This window comes from Pristis pectinata, chromosome 18 (assembly GCF_009764475.1).
Source record: "Pristis pectinata isolate sPriPec2 chromosome 18, sPriPec2.1.pri, whole genome shotgun sequence".
In the NCBI taxonomy this organism is placed as follows: domain Eukaryota; kingdom Metazoa; phylum Chordata; class Chondrichthyes; order Rhinopristiformes; family Pristidae; genus Pristis; species Pristis pectinata.
In genome coordinates, this window is record NC_067422.1 from 22,553,286 (window position 1) to 22,579,518 (window position 26,233).

The window sequence follows — 26,233 nt, forward strand, 5'->3', positions numbered from 1 at the left end:
ACTTTCACTCCCTCCTCCCCCCACCCCCCCAAAATCTTTTAAAGTCAGGCTTTTTCTACAACTCAAGACTATTTTCGGCTTGGAATATACATAATGGCAATGAGATGCAAAATACCTTCGAGAAGAAACAGGTAAATACACTCTACTATAACTCAGGAAAAACAAAAGTCTTGAACCCATTTGTGCATAGTTCATGATCCACTTTAAAACCAGCGTTTTCTTGCCAAAAACAGCTTGATAAAACCAATAAAAACCTATTCAAAGATAATGCACAAGTTACCTGATCCAAGCAGGCTGGGACAAGGAGAGTTTATACAGCAACATACTTTACAGTATGTTGGTCAATTGTCTTTAACACAATCAAAAGCATTGATTTCTTTTTAAAACATAAAGCATTTCATAAAGCACTCTTCAAACATTGTTGTGTCCATTATTTGGTAAATAAGTAACTGCTACAGAATAAACAGGTATTTTCTTTTTCTTCAGTGCTAGAAGTTGGGTTAAAATACATGAAATGGCGTGGAGTAGCTCCCCAGAAAATTCAGGCCTTCCTGAGACATCATCCACTGTGTGCAAGAAAGTGAGCAAAAATTTACAAAGGAAAAAATACACAACAATGGCCAAAAAAATACAACACTGTTCATTCCCAGAGTTCTGAAGTAGCACATCTTCATTCTGAAAATAGGTTTTGATGGAAGAGTAATTGTCCTTTTTTCATTTTTTTTCCTTTTTTTTAAGTTCTGCAAAGTTTGTAAACAGGAGGTTACCAAACATAGGCACCTCTAAATCAGTCACAAAAATATCCAGTCCAAGTGCTTCCCATGCCTGCTTGCAGGATGGGTCCACTCTATTGTGTAGCTATGGCCACAGTTCAACTAGAGCATTTTTTTTAAATTTTTATACTCTGAAAGAAAACTGGTGCAATACTCCTGTAATAATTCTCTTGCATTAGTCCACAAAAAAGCCACTAAAGGTAGGTATACACATCATCTCCAGAGCACACACTGTTAAGAGCGTCCTTGAGTAAACATTTACACATGAATTGCTGCTGGCCCCCTTTGTAAGATTAGCTGGAGGGGCTGCAGACACTCAGTGCAAAGTTAGAAGCTAATAATTTGACTAACGAGCAAATAAAAGCATATACTGTATAAAGAAACGAAAACACACTGATTTCATACACACCCACACACAGATGCATACATCTGCACCATCACACATACACACACAATAAACTTTTTTGTTTGAGCCTATGTGATGACAACACCTCAGAAGTGTAAATTAGACGGTTTTCACATTTCATTATTGGCCTGCTTGATTCAAGTATTTGTGTTGATATGTTTTTGGGATCAAACAAAATAATGAAAGCAAGGGTAATGTGCATACTAAACCCAGGCTCGCAAAAGTAGACTTTTCCATGCCCCAAACCCCCACCCACCCAAACCCCACACCCACTTCCCTGCCCACACTCCCTCACCCAACCAAAGAGGTTGTGGATCCAGGGCCAAAACGATGTCCGGAATTGGGTTGTTTAGTGCTGATTGTTAGCTTCACAAGATCAGTTTTCCCTACATTGATTCTCCACTGAGAAGGTCACCAGGGAGTAAGGTGTTTATAGGTGTAGGGCTGCCAATTACTCTGGTATCATCATTGTTAGGAGGACCCCATAGACTGCTGGAGTATTGAGGGACACTACTCCACAGGAGGTCATTGGTTCCTTTCCCACTCAAGCTTGTAGTATTCCAGTGACCTAGATCATTGCGAACCAATCCGTGAGTGTTGGTGCTTGACCCAAGTCGGCTCTGATTTGTTCCGGTGTTAGACTGCCAGCTGGAGGTCTGAGAGAGTGATTGACCTTGTGCAAAGAAACGGTTAACTTCCTCATCACTGGCAAATTCAGCGAGGATAGTAGTGTTTCCCAGAACGCACCTGGTCAAAGAAACAGTCAAATGTTAAGAGAGCTGAAAACCAGATCACGTCAAATGCTTACGTACTCAGAATGCTGTTAATAAATGCAAACTTTGCATGCACATCTTGTACTGTTAGTTCAGATAACAAATATTCATGGAACAAAAAAATACTAAGGACTGCTGGACCCATTATATAGAGCCTGATCTACTGCCTGGACTAAACTTAGTGGACAGGTAGTATTCCATTCTAATTCCGCTTCCATTTCTAGCCAAACTGTAACCATGTCATCCAAATAATTTCAGTGTCATTTCAGTAGCTTGGTAGGTTTTAAAATACACTGTTTTTTTAGTGTGCCAAGTATCTACTTGCACAAGCCAGATCAAATCTTTGTTCATGATCCACTTTGAATTTATTGACGCGATGCCTTTTATGTTTAAAGTCATTTTTATTTGTCAGTCCCAGATCTGACAATTGCATTATGATCAAAAGAATGGTGATGAGGATCTGAGACGCCTCTTAGTTACCAACTTCCCTGGACTTGCCGAAATGGAGTTCAAACGGAGGGGCTGGGGTGGAACTGTGCTTTGAACCGAGAAATTCTACAGATGTGCTTTTCTCAGCATTTCTTCAGAGATAGTGTTCAAGAAGGAATTAATAAAGGAGGCTGGAAAGGGACGATAAGTGGGAATGAGGCTCCCTATTAGGAACAGAAGACTGAAGGCTTGTGAAGGGTTGACCACAACCAATAAATGGAGATTCATGAGTCCTGTGGGTGTAATGTAGTGGATACCAGTAGATCCACTGAATTGGTAGACAAGGAGCAGCCAGGGCGATGTATGAAAAATAAATTAGGTCAATTGGCTGACACACTATTCTGAGAAACAATGGCAGGGGTAAATTGAGAACATTTAATTTTCCTTCAGACAAAGACTAGGAAAAACACAAAACTGCTTGTATCAATTCACTGATCCATCACCAAAAACTCAAAATGGAAACAATACTAAATTATGAAAAAAATCTCAAGTCCAGAATCACACAGATAGCTTACATGTGGAGAGACTTCTGGGCCTTAGCTGCTTCTTCCTTTGAGCTGTAGCGAACCACAGCATTTCCTTGGGTCAAGTTCAGATGGAATGTTATCAATGGACCATGCTGCATGCATAACGTCCGCAAAGTTGAGCCATCAATCTAAAGCAAAAGAGTGAACCATCCTTATTTACAAATCGTAAAGCATACACTAAGTATCCATAATTTTATGTTGCAATTTGGCAGAAATTACACTCGAGATAAATTACCTACTTATACAACATTTACCCCATACAAACATCCAAGACATGTATCACTGCCCTAAGTCATTTTAAGCTTCTGAAGTGAGACTGATTAAATGGTAAACCTCTGAACTCCCAAACCCTACAAAATCTAGACAGATTGAAGATGTGCAACTTATACTTCCAGTTGATGGAAAACAAACTTCATTAAAAATGGAAAAATAATGTAAAACTATCTAACGCAATACAATCCCATGGAGTAAACTGAAGTTGTTTTCCTACTTCTACATCAGCTTAGAAGCAGAAAGTCCTTAGATGGTAGTGGGGATTGCAGAGTGCAGTTGTAAGGAGAAAGTAAGAAAACAAATTAGTGCAAAGATGCAGATCTGCGAGGATCACATCTGGTAGCAGACCATTTTAAACACTGCTAATACATTAAATTGTTTTCACCCATGTGTAGAAAAAACAAATTTGTCGTTCCAGAAATGATCAGTGGTCACAGCAAATGTTAGGTCTCAATTTTTGAAGGGGCCGTAAAAGGCACTGTAAAACTATGATATAAAACAAATGAAGATCTAAAAATGTTTCTTTTTTAATTTAGGAGATGTAATTTGAGGGATATATATTCAATAGGTTATTGGAAAGAATTCTCTGCTCTTCAAAATAACATTTTCATCCATCTGTGAGGATGGACAAAACTTTGGAAAACATATACTGCCTGCAGTACAGTACTTTCTCTCTGCAATCCTGGAGTATCAGCCTGAACTTTGTACCCAAATCTTTGTACCCAAATCTTTGTAATGGGAATTGAAGATAAACTAATAACACTCAAGGCAGGAAGTTGTATGTTCTTAAGAGGCAATACAATCATTTAAAAGAAAACACAAGAGTATTCTAACTTTATAAAACAGCATGTTAGATACATACATAGCTTAATATGGATATGAAGTGGATGAGTACATTTATTTTCTAATTTTGCAGAACTTCAGATTATGAAAACTGTTAGTTATAACTGGAACCTACATCTCCCCTTCAAAAACAATCTGAAGTAGGGTTTTGCTCCATTTTGAAAATCAGTTAACAGAATGCTTTTAAAACACATTTACAAAAAATGCTTTGAAGGATCAATGGATGCCAATTAATATTCCAGAGTCTATGACTCTAGCCTTAAAACTCAAGTGAATATTAAATATCTTTTCTGTAAATGCAAGTGTGTGAAACAGCATAATTACCATTCAAAGACCGATTGAATTTGGAAACTTCAGTTGCAATGATGTTTAAACTTCTTTGCAGTCAATGAAATAGACAAGCTGAGGTTACTTTCATATTACAAATGAATGCTTCATACCTGGGGTGTTAAATTTCGCAGAACCAACCAGCTATTATTCCTCCCAGAGCTATCAGTGCTCCAAGCAGAACCTAATATGGGCAAAACATAAACAGGGTAATAACATTTATGTTTGAATCCAAACTCATTTATTTACACCTAAATAGAGAGGTTATACCATTCTTCAAAAAGACCACATGTCATTTATATTTTGGTTGCATCTAAAAGTGCCATCAAGCAAATTGTTATTTCAACTTAATAGAAATGTGATGATTTTCTCAGTTCTTTCTATAAGAGGCGAACAAAGGAAATGGCACGTGTAACTGAAGTACAAATGCAATAATAGGAAATCAATTGCAAGTTTTGTTAATTCAATTTCATATTTATAAAGGTATAATTAACCAAAGCTATTTATTTTTTAAATGAGGGAACCATATTCAACTATCTTTGAATAAATGTAGAAAGAAAAATGCACACTGGCAAGAGGATATGGTTGTTATCAGTATTTATTTGAACCGTCAGTTCATTAAATTTGATAATACATGCAGTTGTATTTAGTCTGTTCTCTGGCTCTGGATTTCTATTTTCCCTAAACAAAAACACCTGATCCTCCTTTCATTTTTTTGCTTCAAATTATGAACAAATTGCAGCATCATCTGAATTAATCTCAAAGGAATCAACATAGAAGACAATAACAAAAGTTACATCTTACTGGAGGAATAAGAACTTGGCCAGCTTGAGACAAGTCCTAGTGAACTGACACCCCATGATGGTGATGGCTTGGTATTTGTCAGGCCTGGTGGAGGCCTAGTGTTTTTGGATCCTAGCGGCACTTTCCACAATTCATGCGATAGTGGTGCTTGAGATTGAGCAATGGGTCCAGGTGACCAAGTAGATTTATCTGTCAGTTTAGCTGAAATATAGGCAAAACATTTTTCTTAGTCAAAAAGCACCAAATTAAATGAACATTTTGATTTCAGGTATATCACACTTCAAAACTGAAAATGCTCAAAGTACAAAGCTCTTTTGGAACATACAAACTTCAATCACATATTTCTATTCAGAATGAAGACCCAACATCATGGAACATATTGTCATACAAATGTCTGAATGTTACTGCATTTCAACATGTTAGAAAGGCATCTGTTAGTTACTGTGGCTTTTACCACAATCAGTCCAAAACCTCTCACCTCTGTGACCTCATGACCAGTGAACCAATGCAAAAAATTCAGAACTCCTTTTCAAATGACAACTTGTCATTTACAGAAATAATCTGACATGTGAATGCTTAAATTTATATACCCTTGTATCCATCAGAATTTTTTTTGGGCAAGTTGAATCAAGTTAGGATGAAGTTTTCAGATTGATTCAACTTTCCATCAAAAAAAATGATCATAATAAAAATTTTAGTAAAATATATACTAGCACACGTGAAGTTTCCAAAGTCAGAATATTAGGAGTTAATGATGCCGATGTTACTCTGCCCCAGAAACAATACACATCCATATTTCTGAATTGCTCACATGTTCCACCATTAAATAACAACACTGGTCACTCCAAAGTCAACTGCTCCAAAATAAAAATATTCATAAATGGGCAACTTAAACTTTTCTGTTAATCCACACATAAGAATGCATTACTTTGCAGCACTATTTCTCTCATTAAACTTTGTAGATAAGCCACTAAGTACACTTTCATACAGTCAGACTTCAATGCCACTTAAATACACTATTCTGATTTCAAGAGGCATTCTGAAAATTATACAAAATAATGAGGGTGAGAATTGAACCAAAAAGGTTTGAGTACTCACTGAGAATAACTACTTGTAACCCTATAATTTTTTCCAGCAAGGAGCCTCATCACCCATGAGTGCACAACAGGGATTCACACATTCGTTCTGCTGGATAGCCAATAAAGAATCATGCAAGCAAATCATCACTACTCCTGCTTATAAACAAACTTTTTCCATTGAAAGCATGATTTCATAAAGTTGATCTGTATACTCTGCTCAAATTGTAGGAATGCTTTTCATGCACCATAATGTCTTCTTCACAATCCAGTAATTTGACCTTCTGAACCTTCTACCCAATTGAAACTTCCAATGAATGGTTCTCCAAATTTTATTCATGACCCACAATGTGGTATAGTCCAACTTCAGAAAAACAAGGTTTACAACACAAACTATTGAAGATGAACAAATTAAAATATTTTAACGCTCATGCATGGGGTCTATTCAACTTACCTAATTTGAGAGGATACGACAGAATGAATGGAAAAATGGTGACATATATCAAATGAATGGTGTTGTGTATTTAAAAGATGCAAGGCACAAAGAACAACCTGTGCGAAAGCATACAAAAAAATGGGAAGGTTAGAGTTTGTTGGGAGGTGATAAATGTGAAAAGGAGGCAAATATGTGACAAAGAAGAAAATGCACAAGGACAAATGTGCACTGGAGAACATAAGGGTGGAGAGAAAGGGGTGCACGTGGGCAGAGGTGGAAAGTACTAAAGTGATGTTAAAACTGTATTCATTCTCAAAATTGATTGCTACATTTGTACAGTTAGTTATTTTAGTGTATGAGACAAGATACTGTGATAAACATCAGAAAACAAGCTAGTGAAACTGCCAGCACAAGAGCCTGCAAATGCTGGAATCTGGAGGAAAAACAAACTGCAGGAGGAACTCAGCGAGTTGAGCAGCATCTGTGGTGGAAAAGGAATTTTCAGTGTTTCAGGTCAAGACCTTGCAAAAATGCTAGCTGACACACACAACCATTCTATGTTTGGGTCTAAATTCGCATAAATACCAGAGAAACTCTTGTTAGAAAATATTTGCTTGCTTTTCCTGCACTGAAATTTTAAAATGAAGAAGAAAAATGATGAAACCTGACATTTGTCTGCAATTTATATTTGTAAAACTAAAGGAATATTTAAAGCAAAGAGTTTGCATTTACAGCATGGGAGGTTGACAAATGGTTCACTATTCCAGTGCCATCATTTCACTTCATCTTTTCATATGCATATGCAAATTTCTTTTTTTTAATCAAATCATCTTGCATCAAAAGCCATTTACAATTTGTGCTCTGATTGCCTTAAATTAACCCAATAGCACAGAAGCAGGGCATTTAGCCAGAGAAGCTTCTTTCCCATCAATATTACCCCATTCCGCACAGTTCCCACTATCATATCATTTTCTTCCTCACATCTACATAAAATTCTCAAATGCACCAATATTAACCACTTCATGTAGCAATGAACTTTGCCTGCTGTTCAAACTCACCAACTCTGGTGCCTGCTTGAATGGATTAACTGTTACTGCTGCAGAGGGTTGATCTTTGACCACTGACAGCTTATCATTGTCAAAAGTGCTAATGCATTAGGCAAGGACGAGGTGCCTCCAAAATGTCTTTCCTTCCTGAACTGTGGCTTTTTTTCTACCATAGCAAACAGAGCCCTTGACTACACCTGTGCTCACCCCATCTTCCTGGATAGAGCAAAGACCAGAGTCCCCTGGTCCTTGCCACTCTCTGTATTGAACCTTTGCAATTTCCACCAGCTCTAGCAGACATGTATTCCCCAATAGACATATTCTCCACTAACCAGTCCTCATCTTAAGGCACTTTCCATACAAATGAAGGAGATGCACACCTGTCATTTCCGCTCTTCCCTTCCCACCAAGGTGAAGCAGCAATTCATCTGCTCTTCTTCCAATCTAGTCCACTGCATTCAGTTCACAATGTGATCTCCTCTACATCGGAGAAACCAAACACAGATTGGGTGATCGCTTTACAGTGCGCCTGCATTCAGTCTGCAGGACTGAAATGAGCTTCCGGCTGCCTGTCACTTAAATTCTCCATCCCACCCTCTGACTTTTGTCTGTGGCCTTTTGAACTGTTACAATAAGGCTCAATACAAGCTTGAGGAACAACATCTCATCTTCTTTCTGGCATATTGCAGCCTTCTGGACTCCACATCGATATTCTCCAGCTCTAATAATTTGCTTTTTATGTCTATATTAGAAATGGCCATTTCTGCCACAAGTTACCCATTTGTGATATTGAGCCAGATTTGCTGGGCTTGTCCCATAACTTTGCTATTAGCACCATATAACACAGGCAGTGAAGCAAAAAACCCTCCAACTACCCCATTAACCTATTTGATCTGGTCTTATCATGAATTTTCCTTTGCCCTACTTAAAATTAGCCTTCTTTTTGTAAAAACAGAATCTTTCCCAGTTCTGATGAAGGGTCTTCAACCTGAAATTTTAACTGTTTCTCTTTCCACAGATGCTGCCTGCCCTGCTGAACGTTCCCAGCATTTTCTTTTATAATAGGCAGGCAGCCAGTGAGCTCAACCAGGCAGACTTTAATCAACACGTGTTAAGAAAATGTGTTAACATGTGTTAAGTCTTTTACTCATGCTGCCTGGCTCTGGTCTTTCCCACATGAAGTTAATCTCTAAATCTACCCCATGAATATAAAGAACTTTATTTCTGTATTCTCTATTACAGAGAAGCATTCCAACCTTAATCTTTGTTCACTGTATCCAAACTCTTAAGAAATTCCTGAGAATGTTTACTACAGTTTTCCACAGGCCAAAAATCCTTCCAAGAGTAGGATGACCAGATCTTATGATTTGTCAGTTATAGATTGCTTGCAGCGCATATATAACAATTCTTTATCTTTTACAACTATGCCAATTGGATACTACTTCTCGGCTTCAGCAATTTATCTGAATTCCAGAATCTCTGCTCCCTACTGTTAAGAGTCTAACTGCTTATGGTATAGCTGCTTTCAATGTTCTTCACTGAATTGCATCTGCAATTCTACTAATTATTTTCTGATTTACCTATTTCGTTTGAAAGGCAAGTTGGGCCTTGACAATTCATTCCACCCATTTCCCCCAGATAACATTTTAGATTTCTCTTGATTATGCATGTTGATCTTTCTTTGCCCTGCCTTCATTGGTTAAACAATTTTACAAACACTGGCAAGTTAGTGAATTGGTAGTCAGATTGTGCCAACTAGGAACTACAGTGAGGCTGCCAGAAGCTAATGAAACAGAACTGAGGCTTTTAAGCAAACTGTACAAGTAGTCTTCCTTGCCATTCAATTTTTCATTCTGTTCTGTTTTCAAAAAATCTGAAAATGAGACCATAGAATGATGTTCAACAAGCAAAGCTATTAACAATCTTGTATCCATAATGGCTAGTCAATAGACAATTTACTTTTCAGTCAGTCATAGATTCATACAGCGCAGAAACAGGCTCTTTCCATACCAATCCCATTTAATAACACATGATTCATAGCCTTCCATGTCTTGTCAATTCAAGTGCTTGTCTACATACTAGAATGTTGTGAGAATACCCTTCATCAGCACATTCCAGACTCCACACACCCTCTGGGAGGAAATTTTCTCTCAGATCCCCTCTAAACCTCTTCCCCTTTACCGTAAATCTACGCCCTCTAGTTTTAGGAGGAAAAGTTTCTTACTATCTACTATATCCATGGCCCTCAATTTTGCACATCTCAAATAGGTTTCATGTCAGCCTCCTCCATTCCAAGGAAAACAAAACTAGCCTATCTAGTCTCTTCTCATAGCTAAAATGGCCTATTGCTGAAAAGACAACATTCTGGTGAATTTCCTTTGAATCCTTTCCAGTTGTTATCATGTCCTTCCTATAGTATAGTTCTCCAGTTATGGCCTAACCAATGTTTTATAATGTTGTACTATAACCATGCTGCTCTTATATTCAATGTCTTGGCTAACCCTGTATGCCTTTTTCACCACCTGATCTACCTGTGCTGTCACCTTTAGGGATCCTTGGACCTGCACATTGAGGTCCGTCAATATACCATCGGGCTCCATCATTCATTGTCTATGTTCCACCCTGATTAGTCCTTCCATTGTCAGCTTATTTCAATTAAGGATTCCAGTTTGTACTCTTGAACCTTTTGGTTCTATGCTGACTTGCAAAATATTTGCAGAGCCTAATTATAGCTGCAACATATGTAATTTTTTCCCCTCAATTTGTTAATTATCACTTTACAGGTAAATGAAGAATGGCAAAATAATTTTTTAGAACCTGATCATTTTGAAACATTTGTACCTTGAGGCAATACTATACTATAATATTCACGCATTTGTTTTGCACTTTTCACAATTAAATTCCATCTGCAGAGAGGAAAAACAGATGGATCAAATCTGAGCACCTCCTTCAAATTTATTAACTAAATGAAATATAGAAGGGACAAATAATGAGAATCAACCACCCAAATTATCACATGGAGAGGATAGCTTCTAGCATTCTCAAAATATCACTAGATATGTTTTCTGCATTTTGTTAACATTCTCAGAGCTAAATCAAAAACAAATGTTTTAATATTATAGGTTGGTGTTATTGCCTGAGGCTATGAATGTTCCAATATTGCCAGATTCTAAACTATTTTTCCTAAGCTTGGCATGAAAAATACTTCACCTTTCATGTAGAATTATACAGCATGTAAATGGGCCCTTTGGCTCAACTCATTCATGCCTACCAAGTTGTTTACCATATACTAGTAAACAAAAGTGACAATTTCATGTAATTGATGAATTGAGTGAACAGCTGTTTGCAAATTTTGTGGCTGTAATTAGGGTCTACAAAAATATTCCAATTTTGTATATCAGCATACAGAATCAAAAGATTTAAGAATACAAACTGGAATCCTTAATTGAAATGAGATGAACTTCCTATTCCCAATCTCAATTTGAATTCCACTTGGGCATCAATCACTGCAGTTTTGAAGAGGAATGAAGAAAAGCAAGCACACATTCAACATGAGGAAACAAAAATGTGTTTGGGTAAAACAAGTCAAACAATGTTAAATTAAATTCAAAAGGAATAATACAGAATACTTTCAATAAATTAAAAATTTTATGTTCTTCACTGGCCTCTCCCCTACTTTCAGAATGTTGAGAGGAAGAACGGGGAAATTACATAGCTCCCTGTCAAATACAGGAAGAGGAATTTTTAAATAACCAATCAAAAAGTAAGCACATAGAAAGGAACAGTGCTCATCTGTTTAATTGAATTCCACCACCCATTTTAATAGGTCCAATCACTGCACAAACCAACATATAGATGGTGCATTTTTCACTCATTTTTTGACTGTTACAATCCTCCTCATTTTCTATGGAGAATTTTTGGTCTGATCAGCAATTGAAGCAAAAGGACCCCTACCTGCAGGATTAGGTGCAGATGTAGAGCTGCTGAAAGAGCTAGTGTAGCCAGAGGCACTGAAGGACCAGGCACTAGATGAAGGCAGCGTGGCGTTCTGAGATGTTGGGGATGACCCTGCATAAACAGCAAAAAAGCAACTAAAGAAATGGAAAATGATTTAAATTAAATCTTAAGATGATTGTCCCATTTGTTGTCTTTTGCAGTGAAAAAGTCTGAGAAAAACAAAGGAATGGGGTGGGGATGATGTTCAATGATCACATATTGTTGCTCAAATTCAACTTCCAGGAATGCAAAGTTTAAAGCACTTCAGGTTTAACTATAATCTCTTCATGTTTGTGAAAATACAGAATAATAGAATCATTAAAAATATCTAATCCATTCCATTTGTCTAAATTGCTAATGCAAGCACACCATTGAACCTGCCTTGCTGTTATAGATGTATGTGAAAGATCCTAGAAATCGTTTGGTAAGTGGAAAAATATTTGCATTTTGGAACTTCTCGCTACGTTCTACTTAACTATGCAGTTACTGACAAGTTGTTGCTCTTTGAAGATCTGCATGGATTAAGGTAAAAGTAACTATGCACAAAGGAAAAGTACCAGGGAGTGGCAACGAGCAACTCAAAATATTTTTACATTGTGAAATGGTGAAAGTGAGCAAGGCAAGTAGAACACAGAGTCGGAGTACACTGGTACCTTAGTGTACAGGATGCTTTCCTCCAGGATCGAGAAAATTAATAGCTTCAGTGCCGAAAGGGTTCATTGTGTATACACTAACAGCGCTGGCACAAACCCCTCCTCTCTCCACTGCTGCACCAAGAACCTGGCAGGAATCTTACAATGACTTCCCTCACAGTTCAGGTGGAAAGGCTGTATGCGAGGACTGGGACAAAAGATGTAGCTGCTCAGAAATAAATTGAGAGTCTCTAAGCTGCACCAGTGCTCAAATGATCGTTGCAGCTCATTGAGCTTGTTACTGCAGAGAAAGCTCTAGACTAGGGAGCTGAGCAGCCAAAGAAGGGGAGACAGCAGCTTCAATCACATCCAACAGGAGGAGGTGATGACACAGACCATAGGAGCCAGGTGGTCTTTCAACACATGGAACAACTGCCGTTAGTCCCCCGCAATGGCCTACAGTCCCTATGCTGGCCCGGGTGCACACTAACCTCATGCCTCAGCAGAGAGCAGGTGCACCACTTGCTCTGGGCCAACACGTTCCCAAAAGCTGACTCTCCATCCCAAGGTGCAGAGCAATTTATTGCTGGGGAGTACCTGCAGAGGGCAGGATTTCATGCCAGGTTCCTGTCAGAGCAAAGTGCACAGCCTAAGCAGATGGTCTTTTAAAGTACAGTGGGGTACACACCTATGAGCGTTCAGACTCCAGAACAAAAAGCTCTATAACAAATTAGCACACTATGGGGCAGCACTAGGTAGTGTACCAGTGTATAAAGTGCAACATCCTTCTAAAGAACATGCAGCATTACAATTTCCTTAGATAAGTGTTTATGTATTCCTACAACACGAATCATTTTATATATACATCAAGTGAACAAAAGATATTAGAACAGAAACAGGGCATGTGCCCCTTGAGTGCACCATAATACAATGATTATAGCTGATATTCCACTTCAATTTCACTGTCTTGTCATGTAGCAGACATCAATCTGAAAACCATAGCTTAAATCTGAGGACACTTATGACCACGCTTTTGAAGCAGGGTAACTTAAACCACTCTTCAATACATTTGAAAATTAGTCTCGTCCTCACAGTACAGGAATAGTACATGTTTATTTTACCTCTCAAGCTTGTTCTGCCATTCAATGGAATTATGGCTGATTTAAGGCTTTAACCATGCACCTGTAATGTCCCCATATTCCTCACTTTTTTGTTTATGTATTAACCACCTCAGATTAACAGTTTGTTTGCAGATTACTTCAGCATAATGACTTAAGAAAAGTAAATTCACCAAATTACATACAGATACATTTAATAGTATTGAAACCTGATGAAATAGATTTCAAAAGTAAAATTTTGATGCAAGGGATGATAACATGCATCACATAGCCTTATTCCACACAAGAAGAGCATTTGTTTCACACTTTATTTCTCAAGGAACAAAAGATAGTTTCCTTGTGCATATTAGTGCAATGTGTATATTCTGCTTTCTTACCTCCACTCCTGTCCCTGAGCAGATAGCGATCCACATCCCGGATAGTAGTATTGATGGAAGGTCCACTTGGGACACTTCCAGGTGTAACATTAGGGTCAGTCTCAGGGTCGATATTCTGAAGTCCTTTCCATGGCTCCCCAGGCCGAAATTCTTCAGCAGTTAGAAAGTAGGCAGTAGAAGAGTAAATTACTTTCAGTAGTGTTGTAGGCATACAAATTACTGCTTAATTGGAAAGTTTTGTTTAATGTTTTGAAAGAACTATAAAACTAAATATTAGATCAATTTTACTTCTTGTACATTTTATTTTATCCCAACCTGAAGGCATCGGCTCCTTGCTGGAGTACAGTCCAACGACTGCAAATTATTTTTTGAAACTTCCCAAGAAAGCTCATTGAGACTTATTTTCATAAGCTGCAATGGTGAATGTTGCCAGACTTTTTAAACACGGAGCATAAAAAACAATCCTGACTCAGTTTAACCTCAATGTCCATAAGAATACAACCATCAGCGATCACTGCGTAGTGATCAGGAGAGGAAAAAAAAGTTCCTGATTCCCTGCTCCTTGAACAGAAGCATCGAAGCCAACTGCCACATCAGAGATCAAGTCAACACAGATCAGGGACTGAAGCCGCAACTAGCCCATGTGCACTGCTCTGTACTTACGAGATTGCGATGTAAAGTTAAACTGAATGATGTGCCCGATAATGGCATTTTGAAATACTACGCAATGTGGTTCTTACTACAAAGCTATTAAATCTCATGCTATATATTCATTCTTTGGAAAAGGCTGTTAAATTATTTCAACACATTTAACCACAACTAAACAGGTGAGATGTTTTATTTAATTTAGGTCCTGAAACCTGGCTGAAATATTAGATTTAACAGACAGTGCTACTTTTTTCCTGATAGTATGGAACCAAAGCTTCTGCTTTAGCAATGCCACTTTCTGTGTGAGATGCTGATATAAAAACTTACTGCTGGACAAGAACATTTTGAATTTTTACCATTAGTTACTGCATAGTTTTACTATAAATGTCAATGAAATGTATAGTCCCAAAATAAGTTATGAAATGATTGTGTTATCTGGGACAAATAAAAGGCTGGACCACACAATACTAATTTTGTGCTTGATATCAAAATATTTTCTCCAGGCTATTGTGTATACAATTAATATACTGAAAGGACCCAGATGAACTATTATTTTATTTTTTTTAAACACACATGGAAAAGTGATACCTTGAGAATGCTTGTCAAATTTAAAGATCTCCATTGCTATGGCTCCTAAAATGGCCCTCCAAGCCATACACACCTGCAGCCATCAGTTTTGGTAATGTATGGAAAGTATAGTCAGTAATATTTTTAAATACAAGTCAGTCTTAACCATTACAATGAATCCTAATACATACAATGGTTACACTTCAAAACTATGTTCAACCAGCGGCTTTCTGAACAGAAGTGCATCTTAATGTGCTTTACACACCATTTGCTTAGGTATTATCCCACAATATATTTCAAACATCAAGGTTACACTATTACAATTATGTTTTAACACTGGTAAAATAGCACTTTAAGATTCCCTTTAATTCCATATCGCAAGATCGAAAGAGCTGCTTATTGATTTTGCTTTCATAAAGGCAAAGTTGATAAGAAAATAACCTAGGCTGTAATTGCATTAGAAATAATAAAATGGGGCATTCAGACACAGTGTATTTAATAAACTAATTTATTCAAAAAATGAATCCAACGACTTTTAAATTTATTAGGACAATAGATAAAACAACACTGCATCAAGCAAGCTTACCAGGACATGCTTACTGCATATCTTGGTTCAGTTCCTCAAATTTAAAATGTCACAATGCCTATTTCTCAACAAGTGCAATGGCATATCAATTTACTACGAAAAATGAAACAACAAATATGCATGTGGAAATGTAAGCCAGTTGTAAATTTATATCCAGCATGCTCAATTTGGAAATATGCCCCAGCAAATGGCTGGATTCAAACCAGCAAGTCAGCAGAAGATTTTTTCCTCTTTTTAAAAAAAAACGCAGTTATGTTGTGATGTGATTGCATGCACTGGAATCCCGAAGAGAACATCAGTCAAGACCAAAGCCAAAATGTTAGACTGTTACTAAGCTAACTTCTCTGATATATTCCAGCTACGTCTTCAGAATTCTATACAATAATTATTGTCCAAACCAGGTCCTAAAGCATGGATTAACCCCAAAGATATTAAAAAGGGGGCAAATTAATGACATATTTCTTACATTATTTGGCAATATTTGCACTAAATTAGAAAATCTATTTTGACACATTTGGCAGCTCTTTTCAATTTACTAATTTCTCTCAATGTGTAATAAATATACAGGTCTCAGTTAAACACAACATTCTTAACACCTATTTTATTTTTGCCAATCTTTGGGGTTTACCTGGTGGCCAGTTAATGTTGGAGCCATTTGAGATCTTATCGGCAGGGGATTTGGCACGTGTCCAGCTATCACTGACTGGTACCGGTGGACTGGCTGGTGACTCACTGCTGGTTATCAGATCATATGGACTGTAGGAGTCCTCAAGGGAGGGCTTGCTTGTTGGACCAATATTGAGACCTCCAGGGATAGCACCTGAATATGTGTTAAGTGGGACAGAAAGGCAAGGTCATGGATATAAAAACATTTTGCTATGGTCCTGACTCTGAATCTCAGCAGTAGCTAAATTAGACCCAGTTAGTTAAATAAATGCAGAGGTAATTCAGAACGAGTCTTTGATGATCTATCAATTTCTTTATTACAGCATCAAAGCTCTTCAGAACTAAACAAATTTCATAGGCAAAGTAAAACAAGTTATCACAGTTTACTCTGAAAATATTGCAACTGAAAAATGTTCTGCGGTCTATTGCTCCAATTGAAATGTGCAAAGAAAATTCAGTATTCAAGGGGTTAAAAATATATATCATTACATGCTTTCAAGTCTATCTGCCGTTTTAGTTGAATGCAAGGAAAAGTTGGGTTTGATGACGGCATTGAATCAGTGTGACAATATGGATGGCTTGTTTAATTCAATTTTTAATTAACCACGTAGCATGCTTTCAGCATTTTAAATGTGTATATATAGATCTGAGAATCTTTTAAGAAGTGGCCAAACAAATTGTAACAGAGCCTACTTTCTAACATTTTGAAAACTCTGTGATAAACAGTTATATTCTGCATTTCTCACACAAAGTTACTGAGATACCAAAATAATTTTAATGCCAACTGACCAATGAAGTATCTTGGTCTGGAAGTACTCTGCCCTTTAGGGCTCTTACCATGCTTGCTCTGGTTCTGGTCCAACGATAAAGAATTGCTGCTTAAATTTTCAATAGAGTTGGGGTGGGTCCACTGCCTCAATCGAGATTGGGCTTGAGCCGGATCCTTCATGGATATACCAGCATTTAGTTCCATGTTGCTTACATTCATATTTGGGATCAATCCAGCTGTAAGTGAAAAGCATGTCAAAACAAAATACTGGTGCAGTAAAGCTGATGAAAATCATTCCCTCCACATACCATGCACACTGTTTCATTAAGGATTCATCAACTGTGAAAGTCACAGATGAATCTCCAAGAACTTTTGAATTTTTTCTTTGAGCAAAATATAGTCTGTTGAATCCTAAAGCTAAACTATGACTCCAATATGGACATTTTCCAAGTTTAATTCTAATAAGGACCAGCTCTACCAATACAACTGACAAATACTTTGGCCATGTTTGCAAAATTATGACCTTGTTTATTCCAGACCACATTATGCTGGCAACCTGCTTAGTTCTACCCCGGTGTACTGAGATATTAAAGCACTTTTGGCTTTCCAGTCTGAATACACTCAGGTATATACCTACCTGTACATCAAGTTAGGCATGCACTATGCTGTGCACTAATGTGTTGTGAATCTGATCCAAACCTGCGGCTTCCTCTTTGTTCTGTACTGCTGTAGGAAATTGGCAGGAATCCCCTGTCTCTACTGCTGCACCTGTAGCACTGCATCTCCCTATGGCTTGTGTGAAGCCAAGTGTTGGGTGATTTGGGACTATTGGTGCGGCCCCTCAGTGGAGAGATTTGGGGCTCAGGGCTGCATCCTGATTGGTAAAGTGGATGCAAGCCATTTCTGGGGATTGGCACTGGCTGCTCCACGTGTTCACAGACCACCTGATTCTACAGTTTCCCTCATCATTTCCTCTTGGACTTGACAGAAACTCCACAGCTCTCCTCAGCCGGAGATTTCTCTGTGTTAACATACTCAGTGGTGGTCGCTGGTCATTGATGTTGGCCTACAGAAACCTCCAGGTTGGGCAATGCTGTGCAGCCGGATGAGGGACACATAAGCTTCCACCACATCCAACAAGCTTTAGGAGAGGAACAGCAGCAGCTGGTACCAGAAAAAGAATACATAATCATCTTCCAGAAAAATAAAACGCAAATAAATGTAGAAAGAAATTGAGGTCAAATCTTGAAAAGTGGCATGGATTTGTAATAGAGGAACAGAATGATTGGAAGTGCTTGCACATCTTTAGGATGTCCAGTGTTCACATTAAAGATGTATAGTTGGTTCTAAAGTAACAAATATTAGGAATTTTTTGCACTTCAGGACCCCATGAGCAGTAATTAGCTTATGATTAGATCAAGTTTCATCAAAAATTGTTGTAGATTAAACAAAATTAGAAGGTTAGCAATGCGTACATCAGCAGTGTACTTTCCCTAATTTAATATTATTCTGTTGGCAATGTACTTACCCAAGGAATATGCAGGGAAAGAATTGGGTGAAGTTTGTTGCTCTTTGGTCTGCAGGTCTGAAAGGCTGGGAGGTGGATGGTGACTCAGATTATCAATGGTTACTTTGCCTGCAGATTGGTGCAATGGTGGATGTGGTGGTTGCTGTTTCATAAGCAAGGCCTGGGTCAGCTGCCGCTGGTGTTGTTGGATCTGCTGCTGCATGTTGTTGATTGTACGTGCAACCTACAAGTAAAGAAAATCAGAAATGGTAATAACGCCAGCTTTGAAGAAAAACCATAATTAATTTCCAAAATCTGATGTACCCCTGATGAATTAACCAAGCTTATGCAGGAAACAAGCTATAAAATAAGGCGAAGGTCACCACTTTTTGTTAAGCAGTATATTCTATTGAACTGTGATCAACATTAAATTTCCTTGGTAGGTCCAACAATCTTTGGTTGGACAGAATGTTATGACTAGGACACTATTGCAGTTTCACATTTCCAGCACTAGATGGAACTTCACAAGCCACAGAGTAGCTGATGACTGAACCAACGTTTATGACATCACAAATGACTTTGAAGTGAGAGTCGAAAAATTTAAAAACAATGCAAGCTCAATGTGGCTTTAATTGTACTATTAAGAATAACATACTGATATTCTTTAATAATCCAATGGAAAATATTTTACCTCTATAATCTTTAATGATATAATTATAAACTCTTGACACAGTCAAATTCTTCCAAAACTTGCCTCTCCCTGTGTAACTTCCTTCAGTTCACAATGCTGGGTATTCTTCCAATGCTGTCCTCATGCACATTCCTGAATTAATCTGACCCTCTCCTCCCCCACCAGCAACTATTGTGGCTCATTATCAAACAGCTTGGATATATTTACTACTGAGATGACACAGCAAGAAGAGTTTATTTCTGGATGATATCCTGCAAGTGGAGAGAAAGGAGAGGAGTGAGGGGCCTGGAACAGACAAGACTGAGAAGTTGGTGAGAGAAGCAACAAGCCTAGGTACAGAGGACAGAATGAAGAACCCAGGCCCAGTAGAGGTGTGACTACCCCTTACTCCTCAATTACTCTGGCTGCTAGTGACCAATGCAGTCAGTTTTGGGGCAATTTGAAGGACATGGTTCAACATGGATCTGGGCAGAGTGGCAGACTCGGATAAAACCAGTTACAACCAGTCCCAGTGTTCGGTATCTAATCCTGAACCTGGCTGTTGCTCTGGATGGAGCCCTGAGAGCTGGTAGTGAAACAAAAGGACCACACAATTTCAGCTAATGGAGCAGAGTCTAGGTTCTATTCTGGGGAGGTTAGGCACTTGGTGCGTCTTCTCCTTCCTCTGTATCTTGTCCCTCATCCCTTCATATATCCCTTCTTCTGAAACCTAGATTCCTCAGTTATCATCATGCTACTCTAAGAGTAGGTTGTGATGTGAAACTGAACACTCTTTATATCCAAGCCAAAAACAAAACTGCAGATGCTGGAAATCTGAAAATAAACAAAACCTGAAGATATTCAACATGTCAGGCAGCATCTGAAGAGAGAAAGAGTTCCATTTCAAGTAAATGACAGAGTTCAAATCCAGGGCTATACCCAGCTTTAGTGGGGAGAGAGCAAGAAAGTGGGAGTTGTTACGTTGTGACTTTAAACGTCACTGAAAATACCAATCCCTGGTTACATGGGGTAAAATAATACACGTTTATGCTGTTTTGCCATCATAAGTTATTTAGATAGCAGATCTGGTCCTACTTACAGAAAAGTTGTGCACCACTAGATTTGATAAAATAATGTCAGTCAAATTCAATACATATCAAGTATGGAGTGAGGCATCTTTAGTGAGTCTTTAACCTTTAGTGAGGTTAACCAGCATGTTAAAATGAAGCTGATGCAATTCCAGGATACCTAATTTTGCTTAAAATATTTTGGGTAAAAATGTGAGCAATAATGTCAGTTATCACTTGTTAATGAGTATTTCCAAATTAAAAATCTCAAAGACAAAGTTGCAATTAAGAAGCAGCACTGATCTATCCTGACGAAGGGTCTCGGCCCGAAACGTCCAGAAATGCTGCCTGACCTGCTGAGTTTCTCCAGTATTTTGTTCGTTGGTCCCGATTTCCAGCATCTGCAGTCTCTCGTATCATCGATCTATTTACGTCAGCAAACTTTTTTCCCCCATATGCATATCTTTCCAGTTCTTTTAAACAAATCAACACCCAACAAAGAGTTCAATCTTATTCTTTAAACTTTTAGTTAAATGTGCAGCTTTCTGGAAAGTTCATAATTATCTAATTTTAAAAATCCAATATATTAAACTGCATTGGTCCCAATCCTGCTCTGTTGCAAAAAACATTTTTTTATTATTCATCCCACATATAGCTGCTCAGACTTTTCTGGAGCACATTAGTACAAAATTTCTACTAATCAGGGATCTGGATCCAGTGTAACAAGCAGCCCATGGCATCTGCAGCTATATAGAGCAAAGCTGGAAATCTTTGGTTGTCCATGTTTTCATTGACTATAGAAGGAAACATCAGAGCATAGCCAACAGCCAACACTGTTACACATTTACACAAAGGCAAATTTTTTCCCTTAGATGACAAAGTGTGTAGAGAAAAAAGTTACTTCTGACATATAGAAGCATTTTTTAAAAAATTATATATGTGATACAGATGTTCAAATTTACTGCCAGCCTCTAACTGCCCTTAAGTTGGTGATAACCTGTCATTTTGAACTGTTGCAGTATTGAGTGATGTTTAGAAAATACACAAGGGATTGAGATATATTAAAATTTGAAAAGAAGCAACAATTTTTCATCTGAATAAGATTTCATATTTGTAACAATTAATTTTTCAATGACAGAAGAGGTGGTGGGGAAGGGGTGTAATCAGCAGTAAATGCAAGTCCTTACACTCACCAACTCCTGAATTACTCACTCACTGAATCCTGAAAGGCTCTAACCTTTTCAGCTCTTTGGGGTCTCAAAATATTGGGTAATTATCCCAAGCTTATGCCATTACAGTGATATTAGTGCTAAGTTTATCTGCAAGGATCTTTTGGAGGAATAGGTGCAATTTTTCATTTATCTGTATGAGTGCAATTGTTATTGAAGCATCTGCCAAGCTTTAGCCTGGAATAACAGGGAGAACTGTTATCTTTGGCATTACTATTACATCAAAATTTAGGCCAATATCCGAATAGGAAACCTGAAATAAAGAACACCGTTGGTGAATGAAATACTGATCCCTGTAAAGATCCACAACATTGAAAGCAGTGCAAGAATGAATAATGAAAAAGTAAAGGGCTCAATTTCTTTTTACTTAGAAACATATCAATGCATCCAACACTGAAACCTCATCAAGCTGTTCCAACTACAATAGTTACAACAGTGGCATCTGCCAGATAAGGAAAATTGTCAGAATATCCTGACCATATAAAGCAGGAAAATTCCACTCTTACTAGTAACTACCCCAGTCTATGCAATCTTCAAAATGATGGAAGTTGCTGTACACAGCACTATCAAGGAGCAACACAAATGCAAAATATTGCTAGTGCTGAAATCAAATTAGAAAATCTGGAAGTAAATTGGTAAATTGTCACACGTGCAGACGACACCAAGATAGGTGAAGGAGTAGGGAGTATTGAAGAAATAGGAAGGTTGCAGAGAGACTTAGATAGTTTAGGATAATGGGCAAAGAAATGGCAGATGAGATTCAACGTTGAGAAATGTGCCGTTGTACACTTTGGAAAAAGAAATAAATGGGCAGATTATTATCCAGATGGGGAGAAAATTCAAAGTACAGAAGTACAAAGGGACTTGGGGGTACTTATGCAGGATACCCTAAAGGTTAACCACCAGGTCAGATCGGCAGTAAAGAAAGCGAATGCTATGTTGGCATTCATTTTGAGAGGTATAGTGTACAAAAGTAGGGAAGTGTTAATGAGGCTCTATGGAGCACTGGTGAGGCCTCATTTGGAATACTGTGTGCAGTTTTGGGCCCCATATCTTAGGAAGGATGTACTGATGTTGGAGAGGGTTCAGAAGAGATTTGCTAGGATGACTCCTGGAATGAAAGGGCTTACTTATGATGAGCGTTTGTCGGCTCTTGGACTCTACTCACTGGAGTACAGAAGGATGAGAGGGGACCTCATAGAAACATTTAGAATGTTGAAAGGACTGGACAGAGTAGATGTGGTTAAGCTGTTTCTGTTGGTGGGTGAGTCCAGGACTAGAGGGCATAGTCTTGGAATTAGAGGGTACCGTTTTAAAACAGAAATGAGGAGAAATTTCTTTAGCCAGAGAATAGTGAAATTATGGAATTCTTTGCCATGTTCAGCTGTGGAGGCCCGATCATTGGGAGCATTTGAGGAGATAGATAGGTATCTAATTCGTCAAGGTATCAAGGGATATGGGGATAAGGCCGGAAATTGGGGCTAGATAGGAATAATTTTAGTTTAGCTCATGGAGCAGACTCGATGGGCTGAATGCCCTACTTCTGCTCCTTTGTCTTGTGATCTTGTGACATGTGCCAGGGTACAGTGAAAAAACTTGTCTTGCATACCATCCATACAGATCAATTCATTACAACAGTGCATTGAGATAGTACAAGGTAAAACAATAACATAGTGCAGAATAAAGTGTTACAGTTCAGAGTAATGCAGGGCATGTAGACAGTAAGGTGCAAGGTCACAACGAGGTAGACTGAGAGATTAAGAGTCCATCTTATTATACGAGGGAACCATTCAATAGTCTTAGTGGGATAGAAGCTGTCCTTGAGCCTGGTGGTAGGTGCTTTCAGGCTTTTGTATCTGCTGCCTGATGGGAGGGGGAGAAGAGAGAATGTACGGGGTGGGTGGGATCTTTGAATATGCTGGCTGCTTTACCAAGGCAGTGGGAAGTGCAGACAAGAGTCCATGGAAGGGAGGCTGGTTTCAGTGATGTGCTGAGATGTGTCCACAACTCTCTGTAGATTCTTGCAGTCATGGGCAGCAGCAGTTGCCGTATCAAGCTGTGATGGATCAGGATAGGATGGTGTATCGATAAAAATTAGTGAGGGTCAAAGGGGACATGTCAAGTTTCGTTAGCCTTCTGAGGAAGTAGAGGTGCTGGTGAGCTTTCTTGGCCGTGGTATCAACACGGTTGGGTCAGGACAGGCTATCGGTGATGTTCACTCCCAGGAACTTGAAACTCTCAACCCTCTCGACCTCAGTACCATTGTTGCAAACAGGAGCATGTGCACCACCCCCCCCACCTTCCTGAAGTCAATGACCAGCTCTTTTGTTTCGGTGACATTGAGGGAAAGGTTGTTGTCATGACACCATGCCACTAGGCTCTCTATCTCCTTCCAGTACTCCAACTCATCATTATTAAGCAGAAATAATGTTTCGGGTTAATGAACTTCATCACATAAAAATTTGATGAAAATTTATTGATTTAGATCATTGACTCTTTCTATCTGCATGAATCTACTGAATAAGTCCTGCAATCTATTTTTATTTCAATCCAACAGCACCAATGAACTAATGTTCAGATTAGATTTCACCAGGATCATCACTGCAAGTCTCAATACTGCCTTGGCCCAAACATGGACAATTCCAGCAGTGAAGTGAATAGCTGCTCTTGAATTCTAGTAAAATTTATGTGATTAGGATTCAAAGGTAAAACTCTACACAGGCTGGTGAAGTCACGTTTAGTACAAATGAAATTGGTGTGGGTGTGGGAAGCCTCGAGCTCAGGACTTGGTGCTGCCATTCCTCAGGGAAGTTTGCCTAGATAACTGCTTCGATGATCTTTGCTCCACAAGGACAGACATGGGAATGTCTGATGATTGTGCAAAATCCAATTCTGTTCACAGCCCTTTAAAAAAGATTTAATTTTCACCACTCTTTCCCATGTGACCCTATTGCAAAAGAAGCACTGGAAAGGTTGAAATTAATTGTAAATAAAAATGTCTGTTCTACCATACCCTGGTAGAGTACATCACTTTTTACATCATGCCCATCAATCACTATGATTACTGAAACAATATTTTAAATATTTTTGAAATCTTGAAGAGCATATGAAATACTATTTGCCTATATTGCTAAGTGTGACAGAATTTTGAAGTTAACACACATCAGTTAATGACTGAATAAGTGTTAATTCTGGTGCATCTTTTGCTGTCTATGAAATATCTTTAACTTAAAAAATAGCTGTTAATTTACTGTACATACTTGCTGCTCTTGTTGTCTAATGGTTCCAGAAACATTACGCTGGGCCTGTAACATCTGCTGCTGGAAGAGTAAACGCTGGTAGGCCTGAAGAGACAAAGCATTACGCATTTTTTTCTTCCATTAAGAATAAAATACCAATGAAAATCTTGAACTATTTCAACAGTGCAATTCAAACTCTTTTAGTACATCTGGTAAATTGTAATTAATCCTTTTAAGCTTAACCTAGGATAGCAAGTTTCAATGGAAATTGCTTTTCTTTCCATCCCTTCCTAAACTTTTGCTGAGTGACTAGGATAATTTGTGCCAATTCCTTCGCCTTAAATTGATCAAACGTTCTAGTATAATCTCTGCACTGAGCCTATGCTTAAAATGTGTTCTGTTTTTTAAAAAAAACACATAATGAGGGCAAATTTAGTTACAATAGGTGGAAACTATGCAGCTGATTTCAGTGGAGTATTAGATTTCCATGCTAATTTGTATTTCAATCAATTGTCCTGAGCACTTTATTTTCAGTTGCACAGCTTTAGGAAAAGCTTAAGGACAAAGATTAGGAAACAGATCAGAGAACTCATTTAAGCATTAAACTGGCGCTGATAGTTACATAGGCAGTAACAATGGAGAAGTAATTTGCAGCTCTGATCGCATTTTGTTTTTGATTCAAGGCAAATAAATGATGAATAGAGAAGCCATGAAATGGGGATAAACCAAGTATGATTATGGTAATAAAGAAATGTGTGGAATTCCTTTGTTGTACCGCATGATGATAAACATTTTTTTTTAAAAAACTGTATTGATCTTGCAGAGGCCAAAAAATTAAAAACAGGATTATTCAGGTGCAGTTTTAATCACAAATTACCACTGCAGTCGTAGATTCCAAAAAAAACTTACTTACCAGCTGCAGCTGATAAAGTTGGTTTAACATAGTCATATGTTGAGGATTAATTGGCGAGGCTAATAGTGCAGGGTTGAGACCCATGTTTTTTGCTGCAAATTGCAAGAGCTGTGCTTGAACCTTAAAAGAATACAGAAAGATGCTTAAACAAAACACCACGTATACAGAATTATACATATTTACTCGTCTTCTCTAAAAAGAAAATAATCACACAGGTTTCAAAACTATTTGTGTAGCTTTTAGTATCTTGTATCAGATATCTCTGGTACAGTGGTATAGATGATACAATTTCAGATCCATGACAAAGCAAAATAGCTCTATCATTTGATTGGCAAAGATAAAATATAAAATGTCACAATATAGTTTAAATGAGTTCTATTGTGTAGTAGTTAATATGCTTCAAAGTCAACTTTATTCAAACATTACTTCAGAAATAAATGAAAGATAATTATGTATTGACACACAAATTCATTAAC

At 38.0% G+C, this 26,233-nt stretch overlaps 1 protein-coding gene across 10 annotated transcripts in view; it reads right to left on the reverse strand.

Annotated features, from left to right (window-relative positions):
- Positions 1-1,457: 1,457 nt before the first annotated feature.
- Positions 1,458-26,233, reverse strand: part of tnrc6c1 (trinucleotide repeat containing adaptor 6C1) — a 253,511-nt gene continuing 228,735 nt past the window's right edge. For 6 of the 10 annotated variants that reach the window (XM_052033048.1, XM_052033051.1, XM_052033049.1 and 3 more), the window contains 11 exons: positions 25,758-25,877; positions 24,866-24,949; positions 18,661-18,883; positions 17,201-17,368; positions 16,326-16,517; positions 13,897-14,046; positions 11,728-11,841; positions 5,216-5,416; positions 4,525-4,595; positions 2,957-3,096; positions 1,458-1,926 (listed from right to left, as the gene is read on the reverse strand). In XM_052033048.1, coding sequence (XP_051889008.1) covers positions 1,566-1,926; positions 2,957-3,096; positions 4,525-4,595; positions 5,216-5,416; positions 11,728-11,841; positions 13,897-14,046; positions 16,326-16,517; positions 17,201-17,368; positions 18,661-18,883; positions 24,866-24,949; positions 25,758-25,877 — 1,824 coding nt within the window. In that variant the 3' untranslated portion in view covers positions 1,458-1,565. The remainder of the gene's footprint in view (positions 1,927-2,956; positions 3,097-4,524; positions 4,596-5,215; positions 5,417-11,727; positions 11,842-13,896; positions 14,047-16,325; positions 16,518-17,200; positions 17,369-18,660; positions 18,884-24,865; positions 24,950-25,757; positions 25,878-26,233) is intronic. The other 4 variants (XM_052033057.1, XM_052033056.1, XM_052033053.1 and 1 more) reach the window with 2 other exon arrangements.